The sequence below is a fragment of the Cydia amplana genome, chromosome 1, assembly GCF_948474715.1.
Source record: "Cydia amplana chromosome 1, ilCydAmpl1.1, whole genome shotgun sequence".
Lineage (NCBI taxonomy): Eukaryota > Metazoa > Arthropoda > Insecta > Lepidoptera > Tortricidae > Cydia > Cydia amplana.
In genome coordinates, this window is record NC_086069.1 from 21,719,790 (window position 1) to 21,741,918 (window position 22,129).

Here is a 22,129-nt window from a genome sequence, read left to right on the forward strand (position 1 = left end):
GTCTGTCCGTCTGTCTGTCCGTCCGTATGTCACAGCCACTTTTCTCCGAAACTATAAGAACTATACTGTTGAAACTTGGTAAGTAGATGTATTCTGTGAACCGCATTAAGATTTTCAGACAAAAATAGAAAAAAAACAATAAATTTTTGGGGTTCCCCATACTTCGAACTGAAACTCAAAAATTTTTTTTCATCAAACCCATACGTGTGGGGTATCTATGGATAGGTCTTCAAAAATGATATTGAGGTTTCTAATATCATTTTTTTCTAAACTGAATAGTTTGCGCGAGAGACACTTCCAAAGTGGTAAAATGTGTGTCCCCCCCCCTGTAACTTCTAAAATAAGAGAATGATAAAACTAAAAAAAATATATGATGTACATTACCATGTAAACTTCCACCGAAAATTGGTTTGAACGAGATCTAGTAAGTAGTTTTTTTTTAATACGTCATAAATCGCTTAAATACGGAACCCTTCATGGGCGAGTCCGACTCGCACTTGGCCGCTTTTTTTATTATATAGTATGTCAACGTTATTATTAATATGGATGAACTGTTTTTTTTTAATAATTAATAATATATTAGGTAACTACTGTAGCACTTATTTTAATAATCAGTAGATATAAATAATTGGTATTATTCATATATATATGTATTTAGTTCGATCATAAGTTATTTATTTGTCCTTTTATTGTCTTTATGATTAAAATAAAATAAATTATTGTTTAAATTAACGAATGTAGTGTATTGGTTATTATCAGGCCTCGGAGTATTTTTAGCACGGTAAGACTAAGGAGAGCTATGGAGTCTTTGTTAACATTAAAATTAAATTCATACTCATACTCATCCTCATTAATTAAGTTCGACCGAATCGTTTTATAAATACTTAGACTACTTATATGTAATTAATTCTGTTTACATATATTTAATTAAATGTTATATTATAAAAAAGTAATAATATGTATATGTGTATGTTAATATTATTATATTACCCATATTGCAGTGTCATCGCTCCAATATTTTATTTAAGTACTTAACGTACCTACATACTATAATTACTGTTAAGATAAGGAACTATACGTTGTCACTGGCCGCTTTAGATAATGCACTTAATGACATCATATGTCATGTATCAACATATTAAGACGTATGATTTGTTACTTCAATATATTCATTTAAGGCAAATTTCGGAATAAATTGCTGATTTCATTATGACGGATCCACAAATATCTGAAATTTTGCACTGGATTGAACCGTACAAAGATCTTATATACGATCACGAAAAATGTGTAGTAATGTGTGTGTCTTGTGACGTACATCTCACGCAATTAAGACACACTTTTATATTAAAGCATGTCAACAGCATTCTACACAATACAAAATCTCGCCAACGTTCTTCGTTTATACAGCGCTGGATAGAACCCTATGAAGAGTTAGAGTATAATACCGATCAAGCAGTTATATACTGCACTGTGTGTGAAAGTTCTAAATATGTGTATGAGTAAATCAGATGTCACATTATGTCATGAATATATAGTTACGTATTTCGTTATTGTGATGATCGCTGATATTTATTAGGTCTAGAGCTGTACATAATTTACTTGTACTTAATTAATGAGGATGAGTATGAGTATGAACTTAATTTTAATGTTAACAAAGACTCCATAGCTCTCCTTAGTCTTACCGTGCTAAAAAAACTCCGAGGCCTGGTTATTATGTAGTGGTTATTATGCACGTTCACATTTAATACTGGGCACCCCACGTGCACCCTGTAGTGGTTGGTGGTTTTACATATTCAATTTCACATTTTATTTATCATGGGCTCGTACTTTTGGACAACTATGTAAATTGGATATATTCTTTTGGTTTCACGCAACGATAATGGTTTGAATGTTTTTGTTTGTAATGTTTGTATTACCTACCTATAGCTTCATAGAAATAGAAGAGACCTTAACGCATGGTTAGGTGCGACTCTCCAAAGGCCGATGTTGTTCAGAAAAAGTAAAGGTTATATTAAGGATACTTCTGTTTGTATTTTAAGTAAAAAAAAACCGGCCAAGTGCGAGTCGGACTCGCGCACGGAGGGTTCCGCACCATCAACAAAAAATTGAGCAAAACAAGCAAAAAAACGGTCACCCATCTAAGTACTGACCTCGCCCGACGTTGCTTAACTTCGGTCAAAAATCACGTTTGTTGTATGGGAGCCCCACTTAAATCTTTATTTTATTCTGTTTTTAGTATTTGTTGTTATAGCGGCAACAGAAATACATCATCTGTGAAAATTTCAACTGTCTAGCTATCACGGTTCGTGAGATACAGCCTGGTGACGGACGGACGGACGGACGGACGGACGGACGGACGGACGGACAGCGGAGTCTTAGTAATAGGGTCCCGTTTTTACCCTTTGGGTACGGAACCCTAATTACTTAAAATACTTAGTCCATTTCTGTATTTAACACTACTTCCGGTATTGGCATTGGGAGTGAATAGGGTCGAAAAGTCTGCAGCGATTTTGATAGCCCACGCAGTGAAAGTGTCATTTTAAACGTCATACTTCTATGAATTTGTGACGTGTAAATAACACCTGCACTGCGTGGGCTATCAAAATCGCTGCAGACTTTTCTTGGTCTAACTCTAGAAAGTGTCCCCATCAAACACGTGAAATTAAGATTGATGTTTTTTTTTTCAAACTCCTACATATTTTTTTTCATGTTCGATAAAAGCTTTTATTGCTCACTGTTCTTTTCTTTAAACAGTCAACTACTAGGTATTAATTCAGACGATTTTAACAAACTCAAGCTCAATATGGTTTCGTTGTTTTATCACCGAGTTTATATAGTATGGCTCATTTCGGTCTCTACTATAGTCAGATAGATCAGCTCGATGTCATGATAATATTGCATTGACACCGATCGGCCTTTCGTATGTAGGTAAATATAACAAATTAGAACGCTAATCTTGTTCTAGTATAGCTTTCAAGATGATGACCCACGCTATTAAATAACACGAGGAGTACCTAAAGACTTCTAAAACGGACGGTAATAATAGATATAAAATTATTTATCTCTTTACTATTAAAGAATGCAAGGTTGTCAAAATAATCAAGTGCTTTCTAAGTTCGTGGCAGTTAATTCGTTCGACCGTGCAAATGTAATGTCAGTCATGTCTAGCGACCTTACTCGCATAGACACGCACACCAGTGCGCACACCGCAATGTGCATAACCTAGGAAGGAAATATGTATGTGAATTCACATTTAAAAATATGATAAGGCCAATGCGAACAGTGTCGTCTGCGGGATATTCCATACAGGAGCGTATTTTTAGGGTTCCGTAGCCAAATGGCAAAAAACGGAACCCTTATGGATTCGTCATGTCTGTCTGTCTGTCTGTCCGTCCGTATTTTACAGCCACTTTATTCCGAAACTATAAGAACTATACTGTTGAAACTTGGTAAGTAGATGTATTCTGTGAACTGCATTAAGATTTTCACACAAAAATTGAAAAAAAAAACAATAAATTTTGGGGGTTCCCCATACTTAGAACTGACACTCAAATTTTTTTTTTCATCAAACCCATACGTGCGGGGTATCTATGGATAGGCCTTCAAAAATGATATTGAGGTTTCTAATATATTTTTTTTCTAAACTGAATAGTTTGCGCGAGAGACACTTCCAAAGTGCTAAAATGTGTGTGTCCCCCCCTGTAACTTCTAAAATAAGAGAATGATAAAACTAAAAAAAATGCAAACTTCCACCGAAAATTGGTTTTAACGAGATCTAGTAAGTAGTTTTTTTTTGAATACGTCATAAATCCCCTAAATACGGAACTGGAGTCCGACTCGCACTTGGCCGCTTTTTTATTTATTCTATCTTCAGTAGACCACCACTTACAGTGAAGCGCTGGTGGCCTAGCGGCAAGAGCGTGCGACTTGCAATCCGGAGGTCGCGGGTTCGAACCCCGGCTCGTACCAAAGAGTTTTTCGGAACTGATGTACGAAATATCATTTGATATTTACCAGTCGCTTTTCGGTGAAGGAAAACATCGTGAGGAACCCGGACTAATCCCAATACGGGCCTAGTTTACCCTCTGGGTTGGAAGGTCAGATGGCAGTCGCTTTCGTGAAAACTAGTGCCCACGCCAATTACTGGGATTAGTTGCCAAGCGGACCCCAGGCTCCCATGAGCCGTGGCAAAATGCCGGGACAACGCGAGGAAGATGAATAAACCTCAATAAATAGGAAATATTAAGTTAGTAAATTAGATCTTTCAACTCTAAAAGAGGTAGGTATCCATTAGATGTAACCATGCCAATGAACTACAAAAATACCTCGTTAGTAAACCTGTTTAAATTTACTCTTCAGTTATTGATTCCTAATATCCTAATGATAAAACGAATGCGCTGCTTCAAATATAGAAAAAAGTCACACATTATAAAATATAAAGCGTGATTCACCTAATTCCTTATTGGGAAATAGGTAGTTGTAAATACATATAATAAAATATAAATATGTAAATATATGTAGAAAACAAATATACACAAGAAACAATACAAGTACACAAATGCACAACACGTTTATTTACAAAAATATGATTAGGTTTCTAAAAGAACAAAAAGGACAAGTTTAAGTGGTTTAATTATCTATCTCTATTACAATACAATACGTAGGTACTTACTTACTTAATTAGATGGAAAAATATTATTTTCACTATCACAAACATTCGGTCCATATTAAAAGTATCTTATTATATAATTTTAAATAAACGTAACTATACATATTCAAGGTAAAATATGTACTAACTTATTTACTTATTGCTTTAAATCTCGACTTTATTATTATTTAGAAATCGAAATGTTAAAAAAGTTATTGTACAAAATGTTAAAAACAAAGATTATTTTTTATATCTACCATGCATTTTTTATTTACAATAACGTAGATAACCTAATAGTGCTTGACACTGAACCAATAGTTGCCACCTTCAACCTTAATTCTTAACAAATTAAATGTGGTAAACACATGTTTATTTAACTACTGGAATTAGGCAGCTGTCCGACTGCTGAAGAAAGCGATGGACTATTTTCGCACGAAAACCGGTCATGTAGATGTAGATCCCGTGTGAGTAAAAGATATGCTTTTTGTTTTAATCGTAAGATTAGACTGTTCACACTTCATATACAGCCAAAATATTTATTAGCAGAAAATACTCAATCGTAAAGAAAAATTCATTTCAGTAATTTCATTTCTCACTAGGTAATCGTTGGCATCGAGACGCTTGGCTGTCAAACACTAATAGGGATTTATCTTATATTCTTCATGTTATTATATTGGCTGCCACCGCAGAAATAAATTTGCGGTTTTAATTTACACTGGTGAAAACATACCCGAGTCGTAAGTATCTAGGATGCGGTATCTTCAATTTTCGATCATATATAAGTATTAGATATTAACGGCGGGTATATTAGTAGGCAGATATCTACCTATATAGGTATTTTTCATAAGGTGATTACATTACGTATTCGTTTCCATTTTCATGTCGGTACCTATGATGAAGTCAAGTACCTACGAACTTGATTTTTGTTTGCGATTAATTAATAAAAACTTGAGTTCCCTTTTCAATTTAAAATGCGTAATTTTTCGGCTCTATTACCTGCAAATCCTACAATATATTGAACCGATAGCGCTGTTATAATTTTTGTACGGTTTCGTAGCGATTAGGTTCTTTTACATACGTAAAAGGGCCAAGGTAAGATTTGTCCACATACAGCATGGTGCTGGATCTTTTTTAGAATAAACCATTACACCGATTTAAAATACCCAATGGAGATTAGAAATTGCATCAATCTTTATACAAGTTCAAGTGCCTTCACACTGTCATACTAAATGCACAAAAAGTAAATGTTGCAATAACATATTTGCGAAAAATTCGGTCCGCATTCACACTTGAGTGGGGCACCCATTGACATTGGTCACGGTGATTGTGAATTTGCCGAGGCTGACGATGCACAATAAATAGGTAGTTAATGAAAACAAAGAATGATACACATTACGACGAATCGTTTTAGGCTAAAAATAAACGAGTAGAGTAAACTGCAGTTCTAAAAAATCGGTACGAGTAGTCGAGTATCAACCTAAGTATGTATAAGTACCTCATTAACACATGTTACACATGATTAGCAGAAATGTTTGAGACGGCAGATATTTTTTTCGCGATTTCGGGGTTGGCCCATAGTAAAAGTTGTTCAGTATGTAGTTTTTTTATGTCTGATTATACAGTCAGACAAAATAAAAATAACCTGTATGTACAGTTAGTATATATGAAACTATAATTTCTTCATATTATATAAAGTATAGGGCACGGATTGTATAAAAGAGTTACAATATCTACTTTACATACAATACAATACTCAAATACTTACATACAATATTCAAATTAATGTCCATGAGTCTAGAAGTCAAGTGATCTTACCTACATTATAAAACGTGTCCCAGACGCCGTCCAATCAATTCGTTTAGTAAAAATGAAAAATTTGTAAAAAATGTAGAGTAGGGCTCACGTTATAAAATGTCTCAAACTCCTGGTCAGATCCTGACACTTCGGAAACGATTGCTTGGCGCGCAGGCCACTTCGTGGTAAAGGTGGCACATGACGTGACAAATGTATTATGTTTATAAACGCATTCCTCACTACCTATCTTCCTATGTCTTCGGCGGAGCCGCTACATTGTTGGGGACTATTTCTGACGTGTTGTCGGCCTCCTCCAAGTCGGCATCCTTAAGTACCGGCTCCTCAGGCTCGTCGCGCATGAGCGCGCGGTACTTCTTCGCTATGATCTCCCAGTCCACGACGTTTTCTATTCTCGTCATGTTGTTGAAGCTCATCTGGGAACCCAGTGGGCTCAGGTGCACCACTGAGAGACGTGTAGAGTCTAGAAGGATAAGTTAGAATATGCAATTTAAGTTTTTTTCATAGGTGGAAGATAGGTAGGAGGTACCTATTTATATTAGAAAATTATATAAGCACCTCTATGTTCTTCTGAGAAGTTTTTTAAAACGATAATAGGGTTTTGGTATCTCGATCTTATTTTTTCTCGAGGCACGAGAGTTCTCGACCAGAACTTCTCGAATATCTCGAGAAATTTGGAAAAAATAATAATAAGGAACTAACTTTGACTTCTTGCACTTTGACACTTAAAGAGCATTTTTTTTGTTTGCTAGCTTGATTTACCTTTGGGCACAACTTGTCCCCTCTTCACCTTGGACAGCCACTTGGCCCCGGCCTTGGTCCTCGCGCTCAGCTGGTCCTGCCTCTGCAATCCAATCATATGCACCAGGCTTGGACGCTTCTTCTTTGTTATGCGACCCTGTGCAATGGTATTAATGGAGCGTCACTAGGTGGCGTGCGAGTGCATATAATTCTTCATCGAAATGTAGGTATAAATTAACGATGGTTAATGATCAAAAATAATAATTGGATCATCGAACGGACGACTGATTTGTGCTAGTGGCATCTGACTATAAATAGGCAATGTGTGAGTGCCATAAACGTCCCGTTAGTGACGATTGTTTTCAAACAAAGGATTTTGCCAATTGAATTATTCATCCGTTCATTAAAAATAAAATCTCGTATTCCCATCCATAGGAACAAAAGAGCCAATGTGTTGTGGATATTTTTTTGTAGTCAACATGGGGACTTCATGGTTCGTGTATGTACAGCAGTGATGATGTAGTGTATAGTGATTCTACGAGTTAACTTTCAGCTAAGTAACTGAATTGATTGATTTGCATTTAGATCATATTACTGCTGATTTTATTTAAATATCTATGTGGGGCCATTTGCTCAATGGTGGCAACCGGCAACACCTTTTTTGCCGAAACTGTCAGCGCTTCAAAAAAATAATATATTTTATGATGTGTCCTACCTCTTTACTCTTTCATATCCTTTCATCGCCTGAATATCAAGTTAATATCGATCAATATCAAGTGTAAATAATTGAAGAATAATAGGAACCTTGCACTTGTGGATGAGCCACATGAGCCAGGTGGTGACGAGGTTGAGCGGCGACGGGGCTGTGGTTGTGCGGTGCATGTTGCGGATCAGCTTCGACAGCCCGTACTTCCACTCGATGTCTGATTGAGCCTGTAACCCACCCACCGCTACGTTATCAATTGTTATCATTAGGTAGCATTATTAACAATGTGCAGCAAACTGTACTTAGCCGATTCTAGTCGGTTTTTGGTTTGGGACTCGATCTTTTGTCATACGAAGTCGAAGCCTTGGTTACATTAAAAATATACCTACATTGGGTGCCTCGAGAACATTTAATCTGAGATTAGACAAAACTTTCGAATAAAACCTTAGTAATTTTCATGTGATACCATTTCGTATTTAGTTAAGTTTTCATTAAATTTTAGCCATAAAACTTGAAATTACCTGTTTAACATTTAAATACATATATCTAAGGACGGGCCACGCACACGAATTCGAGTCAATCGTGTAGACGTGTGCATATATGTATATGGCATAGGTAATTTTTTATAACAGTTTAATTTATTTAGCCAAATGTTTAGTTAGATTCATCGTTAAGTTATGGCATGCCAATTCGTAATGCATAAAGTATACTTGATATGTATCCCACGGACGTTACCTGAATACGCTGGTACGTATCTGACATCATAGCGATGAGTAGATTGATCAGCACGACCACGGACACCAGCATGTAGATCCCGAACACTATTTTGAAGAGATAGTTGGTCCATAGCGGCTGCACGTTGCTGTCGTTGCGGTGCACGCGCGTCTGCTCCGTCGTCGTCTGGCCGAACACCGCGAAGAACAGCAGCTCGAACGAGAATATTGGATTCATGGTCACTGCGAACAAATGTACACGCGAGGTGACACACGCAGTTACCTGGATGCGCTGATAAGTGTCCGACATCATCGCAATGAGGAGCGTGACCAACACCACTACCGACATCAGCAAGTATCCTCCAAACACGAACTTGAACAGGTTCTGGCTCCACAGGGGCCGCAGGGCTGAGACGTAGTTCAGGTCCGACAAGGTGAGCTGGCCGAAAAGGGCGAAGAACAATTTCTCGAACGCCTCGATCGCCGACAATGACGCTAGAAGACAATACTCAAATGGGCCACGTTTCTTTCGGTTCTACTCAAACATTAAGACACGAATAGGTTAGGTTGATGCAACGCTCGGTGATATTGCTCTAGAGCCGTTCCTTGTGAAACAGAAAATAAAATAAAACATCACTTACTGAAATATAAAAAAATAAACACATTTGGCAACTTTGGTTTGAGCTAACACATAGGGCTGTGAGAGATCTTGGATAAAATCTTTAAATGGTCGTGTAGGAGAAAGGATGGGGTAGACTGATACGTGGGTTTTAAAGAAGGAAAGGAAATCAAATTAATTTTGAAATTGTTAACTTGTGCGATGAATGATATGATCGGAATAGAAACTTTGTTTAGGCTTGTCATTACGAGTCAATTAGTATTAATTTTGAGTCATTGCATCAATCTACCCCGTCCCTCTACTTCAGCTAGGTGTCACAGACATGGACAGCGTGCGCGCCCGGCGCCACATTGAGGACAATCAGCCAAACATATCCGAAACATAAAGGTGCCTCAAGAGCCAAGACACCGGTGTAAAGTAAACGCAGGACATAAGCCAGCCACGGCATGCGCAAAAAAACTTGCTCCATCAAATGCGTGAGGTCGGCCACTCATTCCACTAAATCTAGAGTTGTGACGCGCAATGCATGTTCTGTGTCGACATTCATAACGTACGAGTAGGTAGGTTACTTACTAAACGTTTTCATAAAGCGCGCGATGGCACAAATGAAGCAGAATATGCATTGTTTACGGGGTCTTAACAATTAGGTACAAGACAATCTAAACCATTTCGCTGCCATAACTCATATCGCATTTGTAAATTCACGACGATATAAATTATAGAAAACGATATTTTGTATATTACAGTTCCTAACACATTCCACATGAGGTGTTTGTATAGCAGCACAATAATCTAACAAAACAAAAATATTTTACATTTATTTCATTCAACGATGATAACATTCTCGATGTGATACTGATATAACATTCAAGCTTTTAAGCGGATGCATGGGTCATTAGAAAATAAAGAAAATAAGCACATCGAGATAATATGCGATCATCGTATGAAAGTAAAACATGTAGACTGACTCTGGTCTCTAACTCGGACTTACGTCCCGTCGGCTGCCCCTGTTTCCTCCGGTATGATTCCCCGGGCAGTGAATTTGTCCATTGTTCATCATTTGTTTGTCGTTTGGTTCGAAGATTAGCATCTATCATGTAATTGGTATTAATAACATAATTTAATCACATACATTTTCGGACATTCCAACCTAACTACAGTAAAACTAAAAAAACATATAAGTATCTAAAAATGATTATGAGTAATAAATGATGTAATAGATTCACACTCACCGTCGGAAAACAGTTTCCTCCGAGCCGTTCTTGCAATTTTTGCGTCCTCTGGTTTGACAATATTCCTGAATGGCTGGTTTAACGCGACGATATGCATCGAGAAACCGAATACAAATATCGCTAACACTGCGAGAAACCTTCCCAAGTCCTTCATGAGGTCACCGATGATAATGGCCCATGGCCCGAACAAATGATGGAATGACAGGAAATCCAGGATTTGAACACAAGCTAGTAAAAATGATAAGGCGAAACACTGATTTCTACAATACATTAGAGTTGGCCAGTATTTTTTTTCGACAAATATCCAACCCACGACATGCGCGGCTACCCCTATCATACCCAACATTAATACTGCTATTTTAATCCACCCTAAGCCTGATTTGTCACTGGGGTTAGTTAGCTCGAACAAAAGAAGACCGCTCAACCAGATGAGCAGCATCCACTCGTACCATCTCGGTACTAAACTTTCCCTGAATATAGAGTTATAAATGGGCGTAATTGCCACTAAAGCTAACAATATCATGAGGTAAATGTGAGAAGTCAAATATGACATGAACTTAATAATTGGAACCTTATTGTATTTTAAAATTGGAAGAGAAAACACCATCCAAACAGGTGGACAGATTATAAATGCGAAAAAAAGGAACATAATTTTGATGCCAGTCCATTTGAGGCTCCCTCTCCAGAGTTCCTGAAACAATACAGATGTGTATAGCAATATTCATGGTTTTCTTGACTGAGCATAATTTTCTTTGTAACTTAGAAAAAGTTACCTATATTTTACCTGAAGATATCTTTGAACAACTGTGTGAGCAATGACTTCTTTTTGTTCATTCTCAATGAGAACATCGAGGAATTCGATGTTTCGGTTGTCGGTGGCGGTGAGGATGTGCCCGGCGGAGTCCGCGCCCGCCGCGAGCGCCAGCAGCTCGGTAGCCATCGACTCGCATTGTTTTCCCGCCGCGATGAGGTCTTTGGCACGTTCCTTTTCCTGTTACGGACACACAATGCATGTTAAATACTTGATGCTATCTGCACGTATTAAACCACACTATGCCAAGGTCCCAAGGTACAAACAATGACATTACCTTAGTAGATAAAATAATGTAGATGTTGGATAACTTAGCGGCGGTATCAACGGGCGCCGGTGAAACTAGCACGAATTCCTCTATTGGTAGATTGTTGTGATTTTTTGAGCACACCATGAGGTTATAAACGAATCGTTTGTCGTCCATTAAAGATTGTGTGTCATGCTCTTTGTGTAACAAGTACTCAAGGACGTCGTTGTGATTTTCAGATGCGGCGAACCATATAGGTGCACAATTTAGATTCGTTTCACTTTTAGGTGATGCTCCAGATTCGCATAGAAGTTTGACAACGTTGAGGTGCCCGGCTTTCGCTGCACAGTGTAATGGTGTCCAACCGTTTTTATCTGTGGCATTGATTTCTGCGCCCTGACCGAGTAACACCTCAACCATTTGGTAATGTCCATGGGTAGAAGCTATATGCAACCCAGTTTTTCCATGCCGATCTGTGCTTTGTAGTAACTCCGCGGATCTACTGAGTAAAAGACCGACGATCGACATATGCCCACCGAAGCACGCAAGATGGAGTGGATTATAGCCCTGAAAATATTTTCATGTGTTTTAATTTTTAACTACTTATATATATATAATATTATATTAAACAACATTAAAACGATAATCATTGGCACTGACATTTTCTGTACTAGCGGCGTCAACTTGTACTCCCGCTGAGTTGAGTAGTAATCGGACAACGTTTTCGTTGCCGTTGTAGGCCGCCAGGTGAAGTGGAGTCAGGCCGGACTCGGATCCTAGTACGGGAACTAGGGATACGCCGGTTGGAGCTTCCGACTTTACAGTCCCCGGGACATAGGACAGTAGCTCGCGGACGGTTTCTGTGAAAAACAATAATGGTTATCATATAGCAAAACTAGTTCTGGTACATTTTGCAATATTTTATAAAATAAAACTAAGTACCAGCTTGCCCGTAATACGCTGCTATATGTAATGGAGTAAGGCCCAGCTTTTTACTCGATATCCTCAAAGTGTTTGTTGACCTCATAACATCTAATACATTGGTATGTCCATGTTCAGCAGCTAAATGTACAGCGGTGAGGCCTGCTCTGTTCTCATCGGTACAAGATGCACCCGCTCTTACGAGGACTCGGACCACGTCTGCATGGCCTCCCTCTGCTGCCAACTGCAGCGGAGTAGAGTCGTTCAATTTATTACGGGCGGAAATAACACCAGTCCGATCGAATTTCATAAGTTCTTCAATCACTTTCACTGAACCTTGAATAGCAGCTATATGTGCGCATGTATTGCCGTCTTTTGTAGTGGCCATTACAAGGTTTGGATGTTGCTGTAAAAATAACTGCACGACCTCTGAATAATTGTTTTGTGCTGCGGCATGTATAGGTTTCTGACCTAATTCATCAGTAGCATCGATATTCGCCCCGAGCTCCAACAAAAGCTTACAAACCTCTATTTGTCCGCTAGCCGCCGCTAGATGTAACGGCGTTTGCTTTTTTAGTGTAAGCACATCTATCATGGCGTTATGGTCGCGTATTAAAAATTTCACTAAGTGCGCGTACCCATTCATTGCTGCCAAGTGCAGTGCCGTTCTTCCGTTTCTGGCTTTGGAATTGATAAAGGCTTTATTGGTCAAAAGTGCATCACAGACTTGTAGATAACCGTGTTCAGCTGCTAAGTGCAAAGCAGATCGCCCTTCCACGTCGAAAACATCTACCCTGGCATGGTTGGACAATAGCGTACTGACCAGCTCCATATGTCCTCTATGGCATGCTATTAGTAGCGGCGTCCAACCAACAGAGTTTTGTTTGTTAAGAGCTCTACCAACGTCAGCAGCTGACATATGTGTTATCATTTCTGTCATCACATCATTATTTCCCGCAATCGCACAAAAGTGAAATGCCGTTTCATGATTATGCTTTGTTATAAGGGTTACATCAGCTCCATTTTCTATGAGGCATTTGACAACTTCTCTGTCAGCTGCGGGAATTTTTACTTCTTCTTTTTTGATTTTGCAAGCGTAGTGAAGAGCGCTTGCTCCATCATCATCTACGGCATCCATATATGAAGTCGCGACGGTTTCGCCTTTATGTTCCTTCACGAACTCTATGAGGTGGCGTACGACGTACGGTTGACAACTTCTGCAGGCCATGTGTAGAGGCGTTTCTCCAGTCTGAAATTAATTTATAATTTTGTCATTTCATATTCAATATTTTAATGACAGCGTAATAAAAGTAGCAACACTAATAAATCTTGCCTTGGTCTTCTTTAACGGGTCTCCTCCATCTTCTAATAAAAGTACCAAAGTTGCCAAATTTCCATATCTAGCTGCCACGTGTACCGGTGTCATTCCATCCTCGGTTGCTTTGTTCGGACCAGCACCAGACTTTAAAAGCATCAATGCGCACTTATCTCCTGAAATGTTGTTAAAAAGTAATATGTATTTATATTGATCAACCATTTGATTGTATCTCTATCTTACTATATCTACAAGAACCACAATATACCTTCAGGTATTCTCGCAGCAATGTGTAACGGTGTTTCTCGCTGCTTCCCTCCTCTAATGTGAACGTCGGCTCCATAACCGAGTAAGGTTTCCACCACAGCCGGTTTGCATGATTCAACCGCTATGTGGAGAGCCGTGTAGTTATCCTGCACAATGGAAATGGTAAGCATATAATATTTATATGTGTTATCATTTCTGTCAAATGATACGACTGCACACCAGTACTCTCCAATTGTCCGTTCCCGGACACTCCTTAATAATCTTTTATCTTTTGCACCTGACTGCGACTTGTTTGCCGACCAAAGTCGTAAACTTTTTAAAGATTTTTTATCTTTTTGCGAATTAAACACGCAATAGGTAGCTTATTAATCGCTTTATTATTACTTACTTAATTTTACTAGTTAATTTTACAGTGCATTGGTGTTAGCTGTAATGCTGTAAAATTTGTTTTCAATAAATATCAAATATCAAATAGTATTTTGATACCCATTGTAAGTAAAAGTATGTATCTTACATTAGTGGTCACATCCACGCTTTCCCCCTTTTGCAGGAGGGTGTTGATGATTCCAACATGTCCATAGCGGGCCGCTGTGTGTATGCTGCGGGCTCCATCCTGTAAAATCCAAATAAGGATATTCGGTTAGCGCAGTTGTTCATCAAAACCGTCGTTTTGTATGACTTCTTTGCCTAATTCTGCAGCTGATGGTGATGACGCTCCTCGGTATGTACGGAGTGAAACATGTCGAGCGTTTTCGACTTAAAATACGTGAGTGACCCATTTTTAATATATTTAATATTAGTAGGGGTTCACAGAATTAAAAATTAAGTGTCGGACAACAGACAAACTACAGAGTCGCTTACCGTTTGTATTTAACCCTTAAATGCATGACTTTTTCTTTTTGCCCGAAATTAATATATGTATCACATAATTGTTTGCCGATTCTAGGAAAAATAGTAAAAAAAATATAACTTCGATTTTCACTGCGAAATCAGTGTTAGAAGTTGAATTGGCTAAATCATACTTATGTAAATATGTAATTTTCAGTAATAGATATATGAATTTTTTTACTACCATTAGAAAGGTAAGTAAACTATTTGTGATATACCTATTATAAAGTTTGTAAATATAAAATAATTACAAACCCCGAAAAATCTGCCCAAAATCACATACTAAAAATCATCAACTTCCAAGTTTTTCTAAGTTTTCCGACATTTCGTCTATAAACAAATGTAATTTTTATAAATTAAAATACTGCGTAAATGTATGTAATAATTCGGAAAGTTTATTAGTTTTACTATTGAAATAATAATACAGGAACAAATAGAATTTGTTTAACCATTAATCTGTGAGCTGTCTAATGCTTTGTAGACATTTGGCAACACTATGCATTTAAGGTTTAATACATGTCATTGCAGGTTAAAAATAGCATAAAAACTATTAAAAACCATCAAACCTTATTAGGCATATGGAGATAGACTCCTTTCTTGAAGAGCATCATAGCGCAGTCGGCGTGGCCGTTTAGGGAGGCAATGTGCATGAGCGTGCTGCCGTCCTTGGTGCGCTCGAAGATGGACGCCTTGAACTTGTCCGCCAGCAGCTCGATGATGGCCGCGTGCCCGTTCTCCGCCGCCAAGTGCATCGGAGTGCGGTCTGCAATTGATAGGGTTGCATTGTTTTAATTCAAGCTTATTAAATGTTGAAGACGGTTTAAAGCTGGCTAAATTTACCTTCATTATCAGCAATGGCCGCATTAGCCCTCACTCCGTAGAAATACTTGACGAGCGGCTCGTCGCCCTCCGCGGCGGAGATGTGCAGCGCCGTCATGCCGGCCTCGTTGGTGGCGTCGATGGCGGCGCCGTAGTCGACGAGGATGCGCGCCATGTCGACGTCGCGTCGGCGCGCTGCCAGGTGCAACGCCGTGTCGCCGGCCGGCGTCGATGCCTGGCAACATAACCTCCAGCTTTATGCTTTATTGTACGTACGCGAAATACCTATCACGGATTATTATGAGTATTGTATGAGAGTTCGTAAAACGTATCAACTACAACTGAGCTAACAGTCGTATTCGAATTTTAGTTTTTCGATCGGTTTCCGATATGATACTGATCTGTCAGTGTCAAAAGTGACAGTGTCTTTGGTTCTGAGAAATCAGTATCATATCGGAAACAGATCGAATAACTACAATTTTAATACGCCTGTAATACGAGTAGACATGCAAACTTGCTTCAGAACTCGATGTCGTCCTGCACTGTGTATGATTGATGAGAGGGTGTACAGGGAAGCAATATACCTAACTAATTGTGATTAGCGAAAGGTCAAACATATTTACCAAAAGTGCCAATTTAAGTAGGTACGTCACTTACCTACCTACATATTTCGTCGATAATTTGAAAATATTTTACGAAAGTTGAACATAATAAATTAGTTAATTAGTTAACCCTTGTTCAATATGTTTGTCCTACTAATGTGCCAAAAATACATGTAATCATGTAATTCGTTCATCGAAATCAATGAAACCGCAGATGTTTCATGTTTCATATTAAATGCCAATTTCGCTTGATACTTCTCCGGTTGGCTAAATTAATCGAATAACCTAAATTTCAGCGTCCGATTGTGTAGCGTGCTAACTGATGTTTCCGCTAATTTATTGATTTGGATTCGATTCAAAAGCTAATTATTTATTGAAGGCAGGAATAAAATATATTTAAAATTGGTGTACAAATAAAAACTGAAGTAAATGTTATACAAGTACGAAGAAAAAAGTGACTAAATAAAGTCTCCAGTGCCCAGGGCTGGAATCGAACCAGCGCCCCTCTGCTATCGTGGCAGGTGTCAACTTGAAATAACACAAATTAAATTACTTTTAAAGTAATTTAGTTTGTTTGCAATAATTGGTGTGGGTATATAAGCTCAGCTTATTTTTGCGCTTTGTTTTTTTTTATTGCGTTTAGTATACCTGCTCGTAAATTTGCTCAAGTTACTAATAAAAACTACCAGGATAATAAAAGTTTTTAAAAAGCTATGCAAACCTACAGCCTTTGCAGTGATTCGTGACACGAACATGTACGGGCTCAAAAGTGTTGGTACTTAAAGTGCAAGAATATTGATTGTGAGTATTGTGACCAAGCTTATGAAGGCGCTAATGCAAAGCGTAGGCAAAGAACAAGTACCTTCCTAGAACGAACATCTACAACAAGTACCGACTGTAATAATATTTTTATTGACATTATATGCAGATGTGGAATGTTATCCTAATGTTTCTCTCGCTATTATTGATGAGTTGCTATCGGTCTTTCATACTGGCACAACAAAAAATACCTACACTTTGAAGTTTGAATAAGGCAATAACAACTACAAGAGAAATACGCAGCGTAATTAAATTGAACTTCAGTACCTATTCTTGAAATTAGGGAATGTACACCCAAATGAACTTAACAGTAAATTCTATAAGATAATTGATATAAATAACAAATAAGTTAACTATACTTAGAAACAAATAATTTCACATTTTAATACCGTCGCGCTTAGTAACATTTGAAGATCAACTAAGTGGTATAATATTATATTTATTATACATCATTTGACATTAGTTCTGTAACTCTTACACAATTTTCAATATCTAATAGACACCTTTCAAATATTATAGACAGCCATTTTTGGGACGTAGGAAGGTAAAGTAGCGCCTCAAAAACACAAGTGTTCAAAGATAACATTGCCCCATGCGATTTGTCAGGCGTCAATCGAGAAAGCTTACCCTGAGCTGTTCCGCGGTCTGTGCGCTGAGCAGCTCGCGCACCATGCTCTGATTGCCCGCCTCCACCGCCAGCAGGAGCGGGATCTTGCCCCTCTGCAACACCACGTCGCGAATTAACTTTTTCCATTCCTTCTGTCTAGCTTTTTCCTTATTTAACTCTATGAAACTGAGTTCAAGCTTCTGCAAATCTTTCGGCTGCAGAGCCGAAGTGCCGGGCGGGCTGCGGGTGCCGCCGCCGCGCAGCAGATTCGCACTCCGCGGGGGCTCCGGCCTGCCGTCAGACATTATCGGCACCGGGCTCCAGGCTCGCGCCAAACCCGCACTGAAGTGAATGCAGTTTCCATACAGTGCAGCTTACTCACGGCTGCGGCGAGGCGCGGCACGAACCGGCCGCTAACTGTCACACCACAGACAATACTTCCAAAGTTATGTGCAATCTTCGTATACGGGGAATGCCAAATCGATCGACTATCGTGCTTCACATTCAATTCCGATGCATGCAAAATTGGAAACAATTTTGATTCATTGCGACGGATCACCGACAGGGGGTATACGTACGTGGTCCTCCATCGAGCCAGTCTATTACTAGTGCCCGGGCACGAGTCGGGGCATAGCAGAGGTCTCGTCCAGCTCGCGCCCAGGGACTGACTGAGACTTGTTGTATTATAATAAGTAATTTTGAAATTCAGTTCTGACGTTGTAACTAATATTCCGCGCCTAATTTGCATTGTAAATTCGTGTTGTGACGTTTGCCCGTAGGCTAAAGCTCGCGGATCTTAATTAGCTAGTTTCTATTCGCAAGGGAGGCACGTTTTACTACGGGGGTATGGCCTTGTGTATTTTGTTGTTTCGATTTCAGATTATAAGAACAAGTAATTAATTTCTGTCAGACTGGTGCGTGTAGGTGAAAACTCGGATGATGCAAAAGTTTTATTAGTTTTTATTCATTTACGACGTTACGGGTCTCGAGCTGGAAGGGGCTTTGTTTACAGTGGAGGGCGTTTTTGGAGGTACATAGCTCCTGAACGCGGCGGATGGCGGTGCCAGGCGACGCCGCTGCACGCGATGCCGCGACTAACGATGCACCGCCACCCAATCTGTCTGCGAAGCTTCTCGATTAAACAACTCTATTTCAATGACGTAGAATGCAATATCCTTTATTATCTTTAGTAAAAATTGAAGTGCTCATGTAGCGTTTCGTTCATTTCGTTCAATTTGGGATCTGCATATCGGTCTATCATTTCAGGTTTATTTGCTAGACGCATGATAAAGAAATAGAAATACCAAAACTTATTATGTTGATATGATTTCTTTAGAAACGAAATATTACTGATAAATTAGTTCGGTTTAGAAACGGGGAGGATATTATAAAAACCATAAATTTTGTACGGATTCATAAATGAGTCAGTCTGGCAGTTAATTTTACTTGCCTTTTTATTACCTACTTTTCCTTCTGATTTATAATAAAATAGCCTAGCATACCGTTCGTTCATTTAACCACTTAATTAGATCAATTAGATGATACCAATATTGACTTCAAAAAGTTTGCCACCGTTTGCACAGTTTGTTACATACGTTTCATTTGAAACAATAACCCTTTCCCCCTTTTTCTACTCTATGCTTATGTGAACGACGGCCTATTCGACATATTATCTGGTTTCTCCTTTTGTATCTTTTTCTTTCTTTACCTTATTAAATAGTGGTACACTTACTCCGTCCGCTCGCAGCCGTATGTCCTTCCCCGCCGCCGTGAGCAGTGCCCGCAGAATGCTGGTGGCCGTGCCGGTCTGTCTGCTGGCCACGAGGTGGACCGCTGTCTGTTGTCGGCTCTATTACAACGACAAAAGTATCAGCATTTTGCCAGTAACTAATATTATTGCAGTAGGTACGTAGATGTAATGAACTTTCTGCAGTGCTGATCATTTTCACATCATTTATTTTATTTATTTGAAAAGGAAGTATTCCTTTTCATTAGGCACGAGTGGCCAGATTTTCATGTTAATAAAATAGTTTTCACGAGGTAAAATTACTTTATATTTTATAAAGTACCTAGGTATAAGAAAGAACTGTAAAGACAATGGGCACATTTACCCTTCAGACAAAAACGGACGGTTTCAATTTTTATTTTGTTACAAGACAAGAGCTTACCCCTCCGGTGGCAAAAGGATCAACCCCTCGCTTGGAGAGTAGCAGCTTAACGATGTCCTCACGGGAGTACATCGCAGAGATGTGCAACACATTGTAGTTGTCCTGCCACAAACGAAATTAGAAAAAAATAATTTAGAATTATTTAGTCACAATTAATTATTACGTGACGTCTTCGTGTTATGTTAAGATGACCGAATTTTACTTAAGAATTGTTCATAACATACGGACATCTTAAAAAAGTCACACTACATATATGTAGTGACGGCACATTTGGAGTATTTTTGATATTTTACTGATCCTGTAAAATGTCTATCGCTTAGCGCGTTAAAAGTTCAATGTCCTATTCGTCTTATGTTTTCGATGTGAATGATACTGCAATTGGTTTCAACATAATAAAATTATCAAATTAAAACTGTATTTTTCTCAAATTACGGACAGCAAGACGCCATTTCTTTTAGAACAGACCGAAATTAATTTAACATCAAACTAAAGGAGGTCTGTGACTCTTCTTTATGGTAAAATAATGCTAGTGTTAAAAACTGATGTTAAAAGGTCACTTCTTTGGAAAACATCCTTCCTGTACTTTTTAATTTTAGCCGGCGTATTTTTTTAAATCTTTGAATGCAGGAATTTTTTTTTAAGTGAAATTTGCTATCTCCATTATTTAGAGTACTTTCCGTCCAGGTTTCTATAAGAAAATCCCACCCTGTATCCTGTATAATTGCACAGAGTTGGGTCAAATAACATAGGTAATGATATGCAATGACTTTAACAATAATAATTTGTCTCACCCTCTAACCCTGACTTTAACTATAATGTAGGCATAATTTTGCGGTTGCGTGCGTCTCCTCGACCACCTTCGGGTTTTACAAGTGATGTCATTTGTGGAGTCGAATTCATGAGAATCATGAGTCAGTCGTGAGTAAGGATGTGGCATTTGACGCTGGTCAGCGCCCGGAAAAGTTAAGGCAAGCGATAACAAATCAAATTGCTGTGTCTGAGAACTTAATAGCGTGCAGTGGGCATTCTAGGTCAGAGTAGGTACCGAGTCATTGGCATAAAAAGGTTTGATATATGTTCAATCTTCAGGCGGTCTAGCATAAGTTGCGTTCTCGCGCGCGAGTCCATACTTGAAGTCGCGCTTGACGTATGGAGTCGCGCGCGAGAACGCAACTTATGCTAGACCGTCTGGTGTATTTATTTATGACTCGCTCGGTTGTAATACGTATATAATTGTACAGAATAATATCCTCGCAAATACATAATGCATTCATGTTTATACAACGTGTGTGAATGAAAAATTCAGAACAGCCTTTGGTAAGCTCTGTCGGCTCCGACCCCTCTAGCCCTCTTCTTACAAGTTAGTAAGGTTATTTAAACAATAAATAATAGTTAAGTGGCTTTTTTATATGTATTAAGTAATCAAAAGTATAAATCAATTACCGGATTACAGATTACAGAGCCTTTGCCACCCCAATATTAAAAAGCTGAAAGCCTTTTGCCTTGCTTGTTAGGCGCTGGGCGCAGATGTCTACGCCGTAGACTTCTACGATTTGATTGGAGTGCGTAGCTTCATCTCACCTCTTTTCAATTTTACTGAGTCAAGAATTTAATGGAGCTAGACTACAAAATGTCAAATGTCTTTGATTGTTAGGGTTCCGTAGCTAAATGGCAAAAAACGGAACCCGAAATTCGTCATGTCTATCTGTCCGTCCGTATGTCACAGCCACTTTTTTCCGAAACTATAAGAACTATACTGTTGAAACTTTGTAAGTAGATGTATTCTGTGAACCGCATTAAGATTTTCACACAAAAATAAAAAATAATCAATAAATTTTGGAGGTTCCCCATACTTAGAACTGAAACTAAAAAAAATTTTTTTCATCAAACCCATACGTGTCTATGGATAGGTCTTCAAAAATGATATTGAGGTTTCTAATATCATTTTTTTCTAAACTGAATAGTTTGCGCGAGAGACACTTCCAAAGTGGTAAAATGTGTGTCCCCCTCCTGTAACTTTTAAAATAAGAGAATGATAAAACTAAAAAAAATATATGATGTACATTAACATGCAAACTTCCACCGAAAATTGGTTTGAAGAACGAGATCTAGTAATTAAGTTTTTTTTTAATACGTCATAAATTACGGAACCCTTCATGGGCGAGTCCGACTCGCACTTGGCCGCTTTTTTTTT

At 38.5% G+C, this 22,129-nt stretch overlaps 2 protein-coding genes across 2 annotated transcripts in view; one reads left to right on the plus strand and one right to left on the minus strand.

Moving 5' to 3' along the window:
• The window catches only part of LOC134650475 (uncharacterized), a 51,375-nt gene extending 31,825 nt beyond the window's left edge, over positions 1-19,550 (plus strand). The window contains exon 7 of the mRNA XM_063505439.1: positions 19,488-19,550. The gene's annotated coding sequence lies outside the window, so the exon portion shown is untranslated. The remainder of the gene's footprint in view (positions 1-19,487) is intronic.
• LOC134648742 (serine/threonine-protein phosphatase 6 regulatory ankyrin repeat subunit B) overlaps positions 6,694-22,129 on the minus strand; it is a 41,240-nt gene continuing 25,804 nt past the window's right edge. The window contains exons 3-20 of the mRNA XM_063503297.1: positions 19,936-20,037; positions 19,500-19,616; positions 17,788-17,880; positions 15,761-15,974; positions 15,487-15,683; positions 14,547-14,645; positions 14,034-14,178; positions 13,784-13,941; positions 12,472-13,699; positions 12,190-12,389; positions 11,560-12,096; positions 11,256-11,462; positions 10,472-11,162; positions 10,231-10,329; positions 8,904-9,115; positions 8,006-8,134; positions 7,223-7,358; positions 6,694-6,923 (exon numbers count right to left, since the gene is read on the minus strand). Coding sequence (XP_063359367.1) covers positions 6,694-6,923; positions 7,223-7,358; positions 8,006-8,134; positions 8,904-9,115; positions 10,231-10,329; positions 10,472-11,162; positions 11,256-11,462; positions 11,560-12,096; positions 12,190-12,389; positions 12,472-13,699; positions 13,784-13,941; positions 14,034-14,178; positions 14,547-14,645; positions 15,487-15,683; positions 15,761-15,974; positions 17,788-17,880; positions 19,500-19,616; positions 19,936-20,037 — 4,794 coding nt within the window. The remainder of the gene's footprint in view (positions 6,924-7,222; positions 7,359-8,005; positions 8,135-8,903; positions 9,116-10,230; positions 10,330-10,471; positions 11,163-11,255; positions 11,463-11,559; positions 12,097-12,189; positions 12,390-12,471; positions 13,700-13,783; positions 13,942-14,033; positions 14,179-14,546; positions 14,646-15,486; positions 15,684-15,760; positions 15,975-17,787; positions 17,881-19,499; positions 19,617-19,935; positions 20,038-22,129) is intronic.